A 14,965-nucleotide genomic window follows, 5' to 3' on the forward strand; every position below is an offset into this window, starting at 1 on the left:
CATCAGACCAGAGAATCTTGTTTCTCATGGTCTGAGAGTCCTTTAAGTGCCTTTTGGCAAACTCCAATCGGGCTGTCATGTGCCTTTTACTTCCGTCTGGCCACTTTACCATAAAGGCCTGATTGGTGGAGTGCTGCAGAGATGGTTGTCCTTCTGGAAAGTTCTCCCATCTCCACAGAGGAACTCTGGAGCTCTGTCAGAGTCACCATCGGGTTCTTGGTCACCTCCCTGACCAAGGCCCTTCTCCCCCGATTGCTCAGTTTGGCCGGGCGTCCACCTCTAGGAAGAGTCCTGGTGGTTCCAAACTTCTTCCATTTAAGAATGATGGAGGTCACGGTGTTCTTGGGGACCTTCAATGCTACAGAAATTTTTTGGTACCATTCCCCAGATCTGTGCCTCGACACAATCCTGTTTTGGAGCTCTACTGACAATCCCTTCGACCTCATGGCTTGGTTTTTGCTCTGACATGCACTGTCAACTGTGGGACCTTACATAGACAGGTGTGTGCCTTTCCAAATCATGGCAAAACAATTTAATTGACCACAGGTGGACTCCAATCAAGTTGTAGAAACAACTCAAGGATGATCAATGGAAACAGGATGCACCGGAGCTCAATTTCGAGTCTAATAGCAAAGGGTCAGAATACGTATGTAAATAAGGTGTTTCTGTTTTTTAAATAGAGTTTAGCAGGCTTGAAAAGTTGATCGGTTTGATCCATTTGTTCATTTCAGATTTTAGTAGTTGAATCCTTTGAAAAATGTTTAAATCAACAATACGTCATTTTCAACCAAAATGCACTGGAATGGTTGAAAAGTGATAAACTTACGTACCATGCACAATTTTGACATAGTGTTAGATATACAGAATTGATACTGTTTTCATACTAAGATGGACCAAGATATGTGTTGCTTTTACACATATTTGTTCATTGGAGTCTGTTGATCGGTCAGTCATTGGGTTCATTTGTTTTAAAAATATGTTCAAATCAAATCAAGCTTTATTTATATAGCACATTTCAGACATGGATGCAAAGCAATGGCTTCACAAATTTATAAAAACTATGAAAATAAAAACAAATATTTACTACACAACAAACAGTGGATAAAAAAACTAAAGAATAACAATAAAAGCTGAAAGACTAAAGAGCATCTAAGGAAATAACATTGGTTAAAACAGTAAGAATATGATGTAATATCCAGCCCAAAATATAAGCTAGTTTTACTACATTGTTTGTAAACAATATAAATTGTACCAAAAAATTGTCAGTAGGTTGCATAAATAATTATGATTACTAAATGTTACATGAAATGTAAATATGATGAAATATCAAAACCGAACGTACACCCCCTTTAATGTGTCCAAATCAATACCCGAAAACAGTTAGTGATATAATGAAAACCTAAACCTAAAATCTACAGAAACATAATAGTAATCATATTACTTGTATTTATTTAAATATTTTTTTTAAACAACCACCTTATAAAACCTCACAATCACCAAAAACCGCTGTTGTTTTGACCAGTGGATTTTCCCCCTGATGAGGCTAATATCCATATCACGCTGAAATCAATAGAACAGGGGGGCAAACGTTTAAGGTTCTACATTGGGACATTATTCATTAAAATACTCCTCCTACAATGTTAAAAACATTCTACACTGTGACATTATTTTATTGATATCATGAAACAACTCCTTCATGTATGTATTTTCTGATGTTCATTCAGAGATACACTGGTAAAGTATCTCTTTCCACATTGATCACAGCTATATGATTTATCTCCTGTGTGTGTTCTCTGGTGTGATATCAGGATGTTTGGCTAGGTAAAACTCTTCCCACATTGATTACAGCTATAAGGTTTCTCTCTTGTGTGTCCGCTGGTGAATAGTCAGATGGCTAGATGAAGTAAAACTTTTCCCACATTGATCACAGCTATAAGGTTTCTCTCCTGTGTGTGTTCTCTGGTGTATAGTCAGACTGCTAGATGTAACAAATCTCTTCTCACATTGATCACAGCTATAAGGTCTCTCTCCAGTGTGTGTTCTCTGATGAACCTTCAGGCAGCTTGAGTGAGTAAAACTCTTCCCACATTGGTTACAGCTATAAAGTTTCTCTCCAGTGTGAATTCTCTTGTGTAATTGTAATGTATATAATTTTGAAAAACTCTTCCCACAGTCAGAGCAGCTATGAAGCTTCTCTCCAGTGTGAATTCTTTGGTGTGATTGTAATGTATATAATTTCGAAAAGGTCTTCCCACAGACAGCGCAACTATAAGGTTTCTCCCCTGTGTGTGTTCTCTGGTGTGTTTTCAGGCTGCTTGGAACATTAAAACTCTTCCCACATTGATCACAGCTATAAGGTTTCTCCCCTGTGTGGATTCTCTCATGTCTTTTGAGGTCTGCTGAAGAAGTGAATATCTTCCCACAGTCAGAGCAGCAGTGAGCTGTATCGCCTGTGTGAATTCTCTGGTGTACTTTTAGTGAATCTGATCTTGAGTAACTCTTCCCACAGTCAGAGCAGCGGTGAGATTTCTTCCCTGTGGGTTTCCGCTGGTGTTTCTTGAGGTGTTCTGATCTGGAGGGACTCTTCTCTGCCTCCTCAGCTTCATGATGTTGTTGAGGCTCCCCAGAGGATCCACAATAGTCACGTCTCTCTCCTGTGTGAACGACAAAGTCAGACAGATGGTTAAAGTCCCACAACAGCAGAAACCCACTTTTTAATGAATGTTTAAATGCTTTTACAAACTTATTTGACAATTGTCATAATAAGACAGTCAGTGAACAACAACAGTCATATTTAATCGTATTATTTTACTTTAGTAGTAAAGTTGATGATCCTAGGCTAGAAATACGTTACTACAGTTGCAGAAACTCTAAGCAGTGGCAATGCACCAGACCACTTTTGGTCACCACTTTTGGCCCCTTTCTGTGTTTGCTAAAATTGGGGCATGAGGGCGATACACATGCAATTTGGTTGCAGAAACTCCTCCCTGAGAATACAGAAACCGCTAGTTATGGATGTAGTATATCTGAACTCCTCCATGCTAATAACCTCTAGTTATGGATGTAGTATATCTGAACTCCTCCATGCTAATAACCTCTAGTTATGGATGTAGTTTATCTGAACTCCTCCATGCTAATAACCTCTAGTTATGGATGTAGTATATCTGAACTCCTCCATGCTAATAACCTCTAGTTATGGATGTAGTATATCTGAACTCCTCCCTGCTAATAACCTCAAGTTATGGATGTAGTATATCTGAACTCCTCCATGCTAATAACCTCTAGTTATGGATGTAGTATATCTGAACTCCTCCATGCTAATAACCTCTAGTTATGGATGTAGTATATCTGAACTCCTCCATGCTAATAACCTCTAGTTATGGATGTAGTTTATCTGAACTCCTCCATGCTAATAACCTCTAGTTATGGATGTAGTATATCTGAACTCCTCCATGCTAATAACCTCTAGTTATGGATGTAGTATATCTGAACTCCTCCCTGCTAATACAGAAACCTCTAGTTATGGATGTAGTATATCTGCATGGAGCAACAATGGTGAGCGAAGATTTTAGTTTTTCACAACGTATTCTGAATATTACAGCGCACTATCAGTGGAAGATCAGGAGTGCTACTCAAGGAAACTCACATTAAGCTATGTGTCACTATTCACTAATTCACCACCGTGGGGGAAAACTCAGGGGAGTTCTCAGAGGCTGACAGCAACAATAGCCTCCATTTACAGGTTGGCTTATGACTGCATTTCACACTACTTTAGGATTATAATTGTAAGGCTCGTTTGAATGTCCTGCTTAATATAATGTTTGTGCCATCGTCTCAAATCAACTGCTTTATATTTAAAAAAACACTTCAACTTCAACCAGTAAAATGCTCTTTGGCTAGCTTCGCTACCAGTCTGTTAATGAGCGTTAGCATTCAAGCTAACAAGTGCTGCATCCAAAATAGATATTTTACAACTATCACAACTAAATATTATCTTAGTGACTGTTAAAGCAATAATCAAAACAACAATTTTAAGCCTATGAGAACCCCAAAAATAGTTTTTATTTAGAAGTAATAACCTGGTAAATCTAGGATGTTGAATGGTCCCAGATGATGAACAGCAGTTTATTTAGAAGTAATAACCTGGTAAATCTAGGATGTTGAATGGTCCCAGATGATGAACAGCAGTTTATTTAGAAGTTATAAACTGGTAAATATAGGATGTTGAATGGTCCCAGATGATGAACAGCAGTTTATTTAGAAGTAATAACCTGGTAAATCTAGGATGTTGAATGGTCCCAGATGATGAACAGCAGTTTATTTAGAAGTAATAACCTGGTAAATCTAGGATGTTGAATGGTCCCAGATGATGAACAGCAGTTTATTTAGAAGTAATAACCTGGTAAATATAGGATGTTGAATGGTCCCAGATGATGAACAGCAGTTGTTTTCTCCCACGGTGGCCGTTGTACTTGTTTATGACGTGACTCTGAGTCATCAGGTTGCCATGGGCTGCATGGGGTGTTTTAGTTTCACTCTGGGTTGAGTAGACAAACAGAGAGGGGACAGAGTCTCTCCTATTTCAGTGGCTGATAATACAGGGGGCGATCCAGGATTGGTCCATCCATTTTAGTTTTAAAACTAATGCTATACTGTATATGAGTCTCTCTATTAATAAAGAGGACAATGTGTGACATTGGGATCACATTTCTAAATGATTTGAAACAAAAGTAAAAACACATTTCATGCAGTTCCACATGTGAACCTACAGGGACAAAATACTAAATACACTGAGTGTACAAAACATTATGAACACCTGCTCTTTCCATGACAGACTGACCAGGTGAATCCAGGTGAAAGCTATGATCCCTTATTGATGCCACTTGTTAAATCCACTCCAATCAGTGTAGATGAAAGGGAGGAGACAGGTTAATAGGAGGTATCCATATTGTCATACCTTCATGTAAAATCCCATAGAGAATGCTAACTTAGCTAACGAGCGCATTGCAAACATTTTATAGTCTCTGACCTAAACTATTTGGAGGACAGACATCCCAGCTCATAAAGCTATATAAGTAACTAAACTATTTGGAGGACAGACATCCCAGCTCATAAAGCTATATAAGTAACTAAACTATTTGGAGGACAGACATCCCAGATCATAAAGCTATATAGGTAACTAAACTATTTGGAGGACAGACATCCCAGCTCATAAAGCTATATAGGTAACTAAACTATTTGGAGGACAGACATCCCAGCTCATAAAGCTATCTAAGTAATATTAGCCAGCAAGGCTCTTGGTCCAGGAGGACGGATTCTCTGCAGTTGATCTTGGAAGCAGCTACCCACTAAAGCTAACTAGCTACTAAATCAAGTCAACCAAATGGACAACTGCAGAGTATTTAGCACGTTTTAGACAGTTGACTTTAGTTATAAAGATATCTAGCTGGCAAAAACATTTAGTTGTGAATTCCCTCCTGTAACTAGATCACCAGGTGCACAACAGTGAGTGACTCAGAAGGCTCCGGTCTCTAGTTGGTGTGAACCAGCACCACATGCTGCAACAACAGTGAGTGACTCAGAAGGCTCCGGTCTCTAGTTGGTGTGAACCAGCACCACATGCTGCAACAACAGTGAGTGACTCAGAAGGCTCCGGTCTCTAGTTGGTGTGAACCAGCACCACATGCTGCAACAACAGTGAGTGACTCAGAAGGCTCTGGTCTCTAGTTGGTGTGAACCAGCACCACATGCTGCAACAACAGTGAGTGACTCAGAAGGCTCCGGTCTCTAGTTGTGAACCAGCACCACATGCTGCAACAACAGTGAGTGACTCAGAAAGCTCCGGTCTCTAGTTGCTGTGAACCAGCACCACATGCTGCAACAACAGTGAGTGACTCAGAAGGCTCCAGTCTCTAGTTGGTGTGAACCAGCACCACATGCTGCAACAACAGTGAGTGACTCAGAAGGCTCCAGTCTCTAGTTGCTGTGAACCAGCACCACATGCGGCAACAACAGTGAGTGACTCAGAAGGCTCCGGTCTCTAGTTGCTGTGAACCAGCACCACATGCTGCAACAACAGTGAGTGACTCAGAAGGCTCCGGTCTCTAGTTGCTGTGAACCAGCACCACATGCTGCAACAACAGTGAGTGACTCAGAAGGCTCCGGTCTCTAGTTGGTGTGAACCAGCACCACATGCTGCAACAACAGTGAGTGACTCAGAAGGCTCCGGTCTCTAGTTGGTGTGAACCAGCACCACATGCTGCAACAACAGTGAGTGACTCAGAAGGCTCCGGTCTCTAGTTGTGAACCAGCACCACATGCTGCAACAACAGTGAGTGACTCAGAAGGCTCCGGTCTCTAGTTGGTGTGAACCAGCACCACATGCTGCAACAACAGTGAGTGACTCAGAAGGCTCCGGTCTCTAGTTGGTGTGAACCAGCACCACATGCTGCAACAACAGTGAGTGACTCAGAAGGCTCCGGTCTCTAGTTGGTGTGAACCAGCACCACATGCTGCAACAACAGTGAGTGACTCAGAAGGCTCCGGTCTCTAGTTGGTGTGAACCAGCACCACATGCTGCAACAACAGTGAGTGACTCAGAAGGCTCCGGTCTCTAGTTGGTGTGAACCAGCACCACATGACTGGGAACTACCGGTAAGCTACATAATGACATCAAGTGACAATCTTCTTTATCTCTCCTAACATATTGCACAATTCAGGGTTTGTATGGTCATGAAAAACCTGGAAAAAAGTCATGGAATTTTAGGGAAATTATCAATTTTATTTAGGACGTTTAAATAAAAACTATTTTATCACTCAAATAAAAAAAAATCAACCTATCAGCCAGGATGGGAATTACAGTGAAGAGCGTCTGTGTTTTGCAAGCATCACCTGTGTGTGTGCGCAAGACGAGTTGGCCGTTGCTCAAGGCCAGAGAGACAGTCGAATAGCAGCAGCAGGTAGGCCTAGTCTATAAAATGTGACAGAGAACAGACTTACTAGGTAGCCAATTCAATACTTGTTTTGTACAGTGGGGAAAAAAAGTATTTAGTCAGCCACCAATTGTGCAAGTTCTCCCACTTAAAAAGATGAGAGAGGCCTGTAATTTTCATCATAGGTACACGTCAACTATGACAGACAAAATGAGAAAAAAAAATCCAGAAAATCACATCGTAGGATTTTTTATGAATTTATTTGCAAATTATGGTGGAAAATAAGTATTTGGTCACCTACAAACCAGCAAGATTTCTGCCTCTCACAGACCTGTAACTTCTTCTTTAAGAGGCTCCTCTGTCCTCCACTCGTTACCTGTATTAATGGCACCTGTTTGAACTTGTTATCAGTAAAAAAGACACCTGTCCATAACCTCAAACAGTCACACTCCAAACTCCACTATGGCCAAGACCAAAGAGCTGTCAAAAGACACCGGAAACAAAATTGTAGACCTGCACCAGGCTGGGAAGACTGAATCTGCAATAGGTAAGCAGCTTGGTTTGAAGAAATCAACTGTGGGAGCAATTATTAGGAAATGGAAGACATACAAGACCACTGATAATCTCCCTCGATCTGGGGCTCCACGCAAGATCTCACCCCGTGGGGTCAAAATGATCACAAGAACGGTGAGCAAAAATCCCAGAACCACACGGGGGGACCTAGTGAATGACCTGCAGAGAGCTGGGACCAAAGTAACAAAGCCTACCATCAGTAACACACTACGCCGCCAGGGACAAAAAACCTGCAGTGCCAGACGTGTCCCCCTGCTTAAGCCAGTACATGTCCAGGCCCGTCTGAAGTTAGCTAGAGTGCATTTGGATGATCCAGAAGAGGATTGGGAGAATGTCAGATGAAACCAAAATATAACTTTTTGGTAAAAACTCAACTCGTCGTGTTTGGAGGACAAAGAATGCTGAGTTGCATCCAAAGAACACCATACCTACTGTGAAGCATGGGGGTGGAAACATCATGCTTTGGGGCTGTTTTTCTGCAAAGGGACCAGGACGACTGATCCGTGTAAAGGAAAGAATGAATGGGGCCATATATCGTGAGATTTTGAGTGAAAACCTCCTTCCATCAGCAAGGGCATTGAAGATGAAACGTGGCTGGGTCTTTCAGCATGACAATGATCCCAAACACACCGCCCGGGCAACGAAGGAGTGACTTCGTAAGAAGCATTTCAAGGTCCTGGAGTGGCCTAGCCAGTCTCCATATCTCAACCCCATAGAAAATCTTTGGAGGGAGTTGAAAGTCCGTGTTGCCCAGCGACAGCCCCAAAACATCACTGCTCTAGAGGAGATCTGCATGGAGGAATGGGCCAAAATACCAGCAACAGTGTGTGAAAACCTTGTGAAGACTTACAGAAAACGTTTGACCTGTGTCATTGCCAACAAAGGGTATATAACAAAGTATTGAGAAACTTTTGTTATTGACCAAATACTTATTTTCCACCATAATTTGCAAATAAATTCATTAAAAATCCTACAATGTGATTTTCTGGAAAAAAAAATCTTATTTTGTCTGTCATACTTGACGAGTACCTATGATGAAAATTACATGCCTCTCTCATCTTTTTAAGTGGGAGAACTTGCACAATTGGTGGCTGACTAAATACTTTTTCCCCCCACTGTATATACTTCCAGTTGATTTGGGCATCCAATGTATGGGACATTGCAACTCAATAAATGCTAGTCAGCCTGCAAAGTAAATACTTCTAAGGTGGCTAAGATAAATATGACTAAACTAGAAAAGGTATATTTCCTGAAGACAATTTGTGGGCTTGCTTCATCTGAATAAAAAGATTTGTAGCCTACCATAGCCATTTGACCTTTGATATATTTAATGAGCTGGTACATTACATTTACATTTTACATTTTAGTCATTTAGCAGACGCTCTTATCCAGAGCGACTTACAGTTAGTGAGTACATACATTATTTTTTTTTTCATACCCCCGTGGGAATCGAATCCGCAACACATGGGATCAGAGAGCAGCCTCCCATGGTGTCGATACCACATTAATCAATCAATCAATTTTATTTTATATAGCCCTTCTTACATCAGCTAATATCTCGAAGTGCTGTACAGAAACCCAGCCTAAAACCCCAAACAGCTAGTAATGCAGGTGTAGAAGCACGGTGGCTAGGAAAAACTCCCTAGAAAGGCAAAACCTAGGAAGAAACCTAGAGAGGAACCAGGCTATGAGGGGTGGCCAGTCCTCTTCTGGCTGTGCCGGGTGGAGATTATAACAGAACCATGCCAAGATGTTCAAAAATGTTCATAAGTGACAAGCATGGTCAAATAATAATCAGGAATAAATCTCAGTTGGCTTTTCATAGCCGATCATTAAGAGTTGAAAACAGCAGGTCTGGGACAGGTAGGGGTTCCATAACCGCAGGCAGAACAGTTGAAACTGGAATAGCAGCAAGGCCAGGCGGACTGGGGACAGCAAGGAGTCACCACGGCCGGTAGTCCCGACGTATGGTCCTAGGGCTCAGGTCTCTCAGTTGGCTTTTCATAGCCGATCATTAAGAGTTGAAAACAGCAGGTCTGGGACAGGTAGGGGTTTCGTAACCGCAGGCAGAACAGTTGACTGGAATAGCAGCAAGGCCAGGCGGACTGGGGACAGCAAGGTGTCATCATGCCCGGTAGTCCTGACGTATGGTCCTAGGGCTCAGGTTCTCAGAGAGAAAGAGAGAACGAGAGAATTAGAGAGAGCATACTTAAATTCACACAGGACACTGGATAAGACAGGAGAAGTACTCCAGGTATAACCAACTAACCCCAGCCCCCCGACACATAAACTACTGCAGCATAAATACTGGAGGCTGAGACAGGAGCGGTCCGGAGACACTGTGGCCCCATCCGAAGAAACCCCCGGACAGGGCCAAACAGGAAGGATATAACCCCACCCACTCTGCCAAAGCACAGCCCCCGCACCACTAGAGGGAAATCCTCAACCACCAACTTACAATCCTGAGACAAGGCCGAGTATAGCCCACAGAGGTCTCCACCACAGCACAAACCAAGGGGGGGCGCCAACCCAGACAGGAAGATCACGTCAGTAACTCAACCCACTCAAGTGACGCACCCCTCCTAGGGACGGCATGAAAGAGCACCAGCAAGCCAGTGACTCAGCCCCTGTAACAGGGTTAGAGGCAGAGAACCCCAGTGGAGACATTACGCTTACTTTTCTATGCGTACATAGACAATTATTGGTCATGGAAATCTGGTTAAAAGTAACGGAAACGTCATGAAATTCCATCTGTCAAAATGTGTATGAACCCTGACAATTCGACTGCAGGTATTTACTTAAAAAGCAGCTACAAATATTCAAATGTATTTAAAAAAAAACTTCAAAAGGAATAGTTTCAACGGTATTGACGGTTATCAGTTTCCCCCCCAAAAATATTACATTCATTCAAAAGCGGATGTTCTTCCAAACATTTATGCTTGTTTAGTTCCTTACCGTGTGTAATAAGCTTGACTACTTATTGGAAAAGTGTGAAATGAGAAGCACATCAATTCTGGATCTGACCGTCATTCACCAGGTGTATTCATTTCAGTTTGTATTAAAGAAACGCCATGCATCGACCACTATCAGTTTACTGCGAAATGAGGTGACGATGTCACTATTATGAGATCTTTGAGCTATTCTAGGTGGAAAATCTATCTGAAGAGTTGTCAGGTGTTTAATTGAAGTCTCCAACTATTATAAGCCATGCATTTGTATACTTGTTTTGCAGCTCAGTAAGCTTATCAGCAAAATCCGAAAAATAAAAGGTATTGTTTGAGGTGTGAGAATTGTACCCATACACAGTGCATATAATTAAACAAGCATTCTAGTTTAGAGATAAATATAACCCATCTCCCATCTTTGGACGCAGAAGACTCTGAAATATCGCCTCTACAATTATGAAGCAATATCATAGTACCAGCTGACTGGTTAGATCCGTGACTATAATAAACAGAATTTCCAAAACGTTGAATCTGAATTGCAGGAGTGAGTCTCCTGGAGTAGAATGAAATCTGCATTAATGTGTTTACAAAAAATATATTTAAAAAACGGTGCTTTTCTTTTAGTTATGTCTCGTAAACCCCAGGCATTTGGAGATACAACATTTAGTGCGTCGAGTTCAACGTTTTGCAGAACCTCTAGCAGGTAGTTTAGCGGTTAAGAGAGCGTTGGGCCACTAACCGAAAGGTCACTGGTTCGAATCCCCGAGCAGACTAAGTGACAAATCTGTTGATGTGTCCTTGAGCAAGGCACTTAACCCTAATTGCTCTTGTAAATGGCTCTGCATAAGAGCGTCTGCTAAAGCACAAAAAAATATATATAACCAAAATACAGTGGTATGAATAACTGGATAAATATAGCCTGTATATACTGAACAAAAATATAAACACAACTTGCAACAATTTTGATGATTTTAGTGAGTTACAGTTTATATATAAGGAAATCAGTCAATTGAAATAAATTCATTAGGCCCTAATCTATGGATTTCACGACTGGGAACACATATGCTTCTGTTGGTCACAAATACCTTAAAAAAAAAAAATAGTGGCATGGATCAGAAAACCAAGTCAGTATCTGGTGTGACCACCATTTGCCTCACACAGCACGACACATCTTCGCATAGAGTTAATCAGGCTGTTGATTGTGGCCTGTGGAATGTTCCCCCACTCCTCTTCAATGTCTGTGCAAAGTTGCTGGATATTGTCAGGAACACGCTGTCATACACTGCGATCCAGAACATCCCAAACATGCTCAATGGGTGACATATCTGGTGAATATGCAGGCCATGGAAGAACTGGACCATTTTCAGCTTCCAGGAATTGTGTAAAGATCCTTGCGACATGGGGCCGTGATTTATCATGCTGAAACATGGAGGCGATGGAGGTGATGGAGGTGATGGAGGCGGATGAATGGAGTGACAATGGGCCTCAAGATCTCGTCACGCTATCTCTTTGCATTCAAATTGCCATCGATAAAATGCAATTGTGTTTGTTGTCCGTAGCTTATGCCTGCCCATACCATAACCCCACCATGGGGCACTCTGTTCACAACGTTGACATCAGCAAACCGCTGGCCCACCTGACTCCATACCGGGATGCATCCGTGAAGAGCACACTTCTCCAGTGTGCCAGTGGCCATCGAAGGTGCGCATTGGCCCACTGAAGTCGGTTATGACACCGAACTGCAGTCAGGTCAATGATATGATGATGATATGCCATTTAGCAGACGCTTTTATCCAAAGCGACTTACAGTCATGCGTGCATACATTTTTGTGTATGGGTGGTCCCGGGGATCGAACCCACTACCTTGGCGTTACGAGCGCCGTGCTCTACCAGCTGAGCTACAGAGGACCACAAGACCCTGGTGAGGTCGACGAGCACGCAAATGAGCTTCCCTGAGACGATTTCTGACAGTTTGTGAAGAACTTCTTCGGTTGTGCAAACCCACAGTTTCATCAGCTATCCGGGTGGCTGGTCTCAGATGATCCCGCAGGTCAAGAAGCAAGATGTGGAAGTCCTGGGCTGGCGTGGTTACATATGGTCTGAGGTTGTGAGACCGGTTGGATGAACTGCCAAATTCTCTAAAAAGATGTTGGAGGCAGCTTATGGTAGAGAAATTAACATTAAATTATCTGGCAACAGCTCTGGTGGACATTCCTGCAGTCAGCATGCCAATTGCGCGCACCTTCAAAACTTGAGACATCTGTGGCATTGTGTTGTGTGACAAAACTGCACATTTTAGAGTGGCCTCTGAGACCTGATGAGAGCTGATGAAACAGTGGACTATTTACATTTTGTAAACACAACATGCAACAATTTCAACGATTTTACTGATGTGGAGGTCCTGGGCTGTAAGTCAGTCAGTCCTCTCAAGTCAGATTGAGACGTTCACTTGTAGTCATGGCAATCGATCTTGTTTCCATCAATAAATGCAAAAGGACCGCTGAAAGACGCTCTCTTCCGCTCTTCTCTAGCCTTTCTTTTTTTGTTTTAAGGGAAGGGGTTCCATCCTCCCAGGTCGATGGCCTGGTGTAGGATCGTTTAGGACCAAATTAGTAGGATGGGCTGGTGGGGGATCGTTTAGGGCCAAAGTATTGGGATGGCCTGGTGGGGGATCGTTTAGGGCCAAAGTAGTGGGATGAGCTGGTGGGTTTTTAGTGTATAGTTGCAGGGTTAGATGGTGGTGCAATTTCAATTCTTCCCATTTCCCCCTTTTTTTTTGTGACCAAATTGTGCAAAACCACACTCCGACCTGCGGAAGGCAGCAATACAGCGTCTAGTCTGACGAAGAGTCACATGAAGAAGAATAAGGGTTCACAAGACCAAGACTTGGACCTGATTGTAAAAAAAAAAAGATATGGCCGTTTTGATAGTGGGAGTGTGACTCTGTTACCCCACGACCTGGCCCTTTAGTTCAACAATTGCAGTGTTGTGCTTCTGTTTTAAGACAGTACTTACTGGTGTTAATCAGATCCCCAATCTCCTCCTCTTCTTCCAATACATCAGTTATCTCTCCCTCCTCCTTCACTCCAAAATCTGAATCCTCCTCTTCTTTCACTGTAACATCCTCCTCTTCCTCCTCTTCTTTAACGACAACGTTCAGCCACACACCCTCTTTCTCCGTCCAGTAGACCTCCTCTTCTTTAGCAGGAGGAGAGTAGCTTAGTGAGCTCATGGTCGGGGATGTTAGCTAGCTAGGCTAGTGATAACTTAACCAGCCAGGTAGCTACGTTAGCTGACTAATAACAACAACGAAAATATGAAATTAAATGGGATAACTAGCTAGACGACAGAAATACGTTCAAAACACAGTGGATAATATATATGACAGCGTCTAAAGAGCTTCAATGTTTCGGCTAGCAAGCTACCGAGGTGGCTGACCGTTTCCATTGAACTATAAAAGAACATGGCTGACGAGCTGGGTTGTCACTAGTTACCACAGCCACAAAGTAAACATTGGCTATCGTAAAAATTCATGAAAACAAACATTTCCTTTTTTGTCTTCATTTAAGGCTACGGTTAGGCATAAGGTTAGCAATGTGGTTAAGGTTAGGTTTAAAAATAAGATTTTAAGAACAGACGTTGTAGAAATGGGCGGGATTTAGCCATAATTATGTCTTTGTGACTGTGGTAACTAGTGACGACAGACTAGCTGTTGTTGTTGAAAGAAGCGTCCAGTTCACTTCCACGTCACACTCTGGCAGACTTGCCTGAAAGACCCACAGCGCCATCTGCTGACTGGAGTTTGAAACGCAGTTGAGATAATGTTTTATTTTATTTTCAGACGAAGTTAAAACAATTTCAACACTGTGGACTCATAGCAGTTCTCTATGGAACAGTACAACAACAAAATACGTTTTTAACTACTTTTTTTTTTTTAATCATTATTATATCAGTTAAAAATAGCTTATTATTTTGCGTTCCCTCGCAAAAAAGTGAACTAGCTACTAACCTAGTCCCCAATCAAAAATCAAATCAAATGTATTTGTCACATACACATGGTTAGCAGATGTTATTGCGAGTGTAGCGAAATGCTTGTGCTTCTAGTTCAGTCAGTGCAGCAATATCTAGCAAGTAATATCTAACAGTTACACAACAAAAACCCAATACACACAAATCTAAGTAAAGGAATGGAATAAGAACATGTAAATATATGGATGAGCAATGTCATTATCAGAGCGGCATAGGCTAAGATGCAATAGATAGTATAGAATACAGTATATACATATGAGATGAGTAATGCAAGATATGTAAACATTACTAAGATATTATAGAATACAGTATATACATATGAGATGGGTAATGCAAGATATGCAAACATTATTAAGATAGTATAGAATACAGTATATACATATGAGATGGGTAAAGCAAGATATGTAAACATTATTAAGGTGGCATTATTAAAGTGACTAGTGTTCCATTTCTTAAAGTGGCCAGTGATTTCAATAGGCAGCAGCA

General features: G+C 41.8%; 1 protein-coding gene across 1 annotated transcript; it reads right to left on the reverse strand.

Annotated features, from left to right (window-relative positions):
• Nucleotides 1–976: 976 nt before the first annotated feature.
• On the reverse strand, nt 977–13,913 carry LOC311124856 (uncharacterized protein). The gene is made up of 2 exons (XM_084198958.1): nt 13,466–13,913; nt 977–2,654 (listed from the first exon to the last, which is right to left on the reverse strand). Exons 1-2 carry the CDS (start codon nt 13,680–13,682, stop codon nt 1,849–1,851), a joined length of 1,023 nt encoding a protein of 340 aa, XP_084055084.1. The 5' UTR covers nt 13,683–13,913; the 3' UTR covers nt 977–1,848.
• Nucleotides 13,914–14,965: the final 1,052 nt, after the last annotated feature.

This window comes from Coregonus lavaretus (assembly GCF_964263955.1).
Source record: "Coregonus lavaretus genome assembly, contig: HAP1_SCAFFOLD_106, whole genome shotgun sequence".
Classification (NCBI taxonomy): Eukaryota; Metazoa; Chordata; class Actinopteri; order Salmoniformes; family Salmonidae; genus Coregonus; species Coregonus lavaretus.

What these genes read in the sequence shown, in the direction of transcription:
- LOC311124856 (XM_084198958.1), bottom strand. Translation starts at nt 13,682, where the DNA reads ATGAGCTCACTAAGCTACTCTCCTCCTGCTAAAGAAGAGGAGGTCTAC. An exon ending in TGGGGATCTGATTAACACCA is followed by an intron (nt 2,655 to 13,465) that starts GTAAGTACTGTC and finishes TCGTTCACACAG; the next exon opens with GAGAGAGACGTGACTATTGT.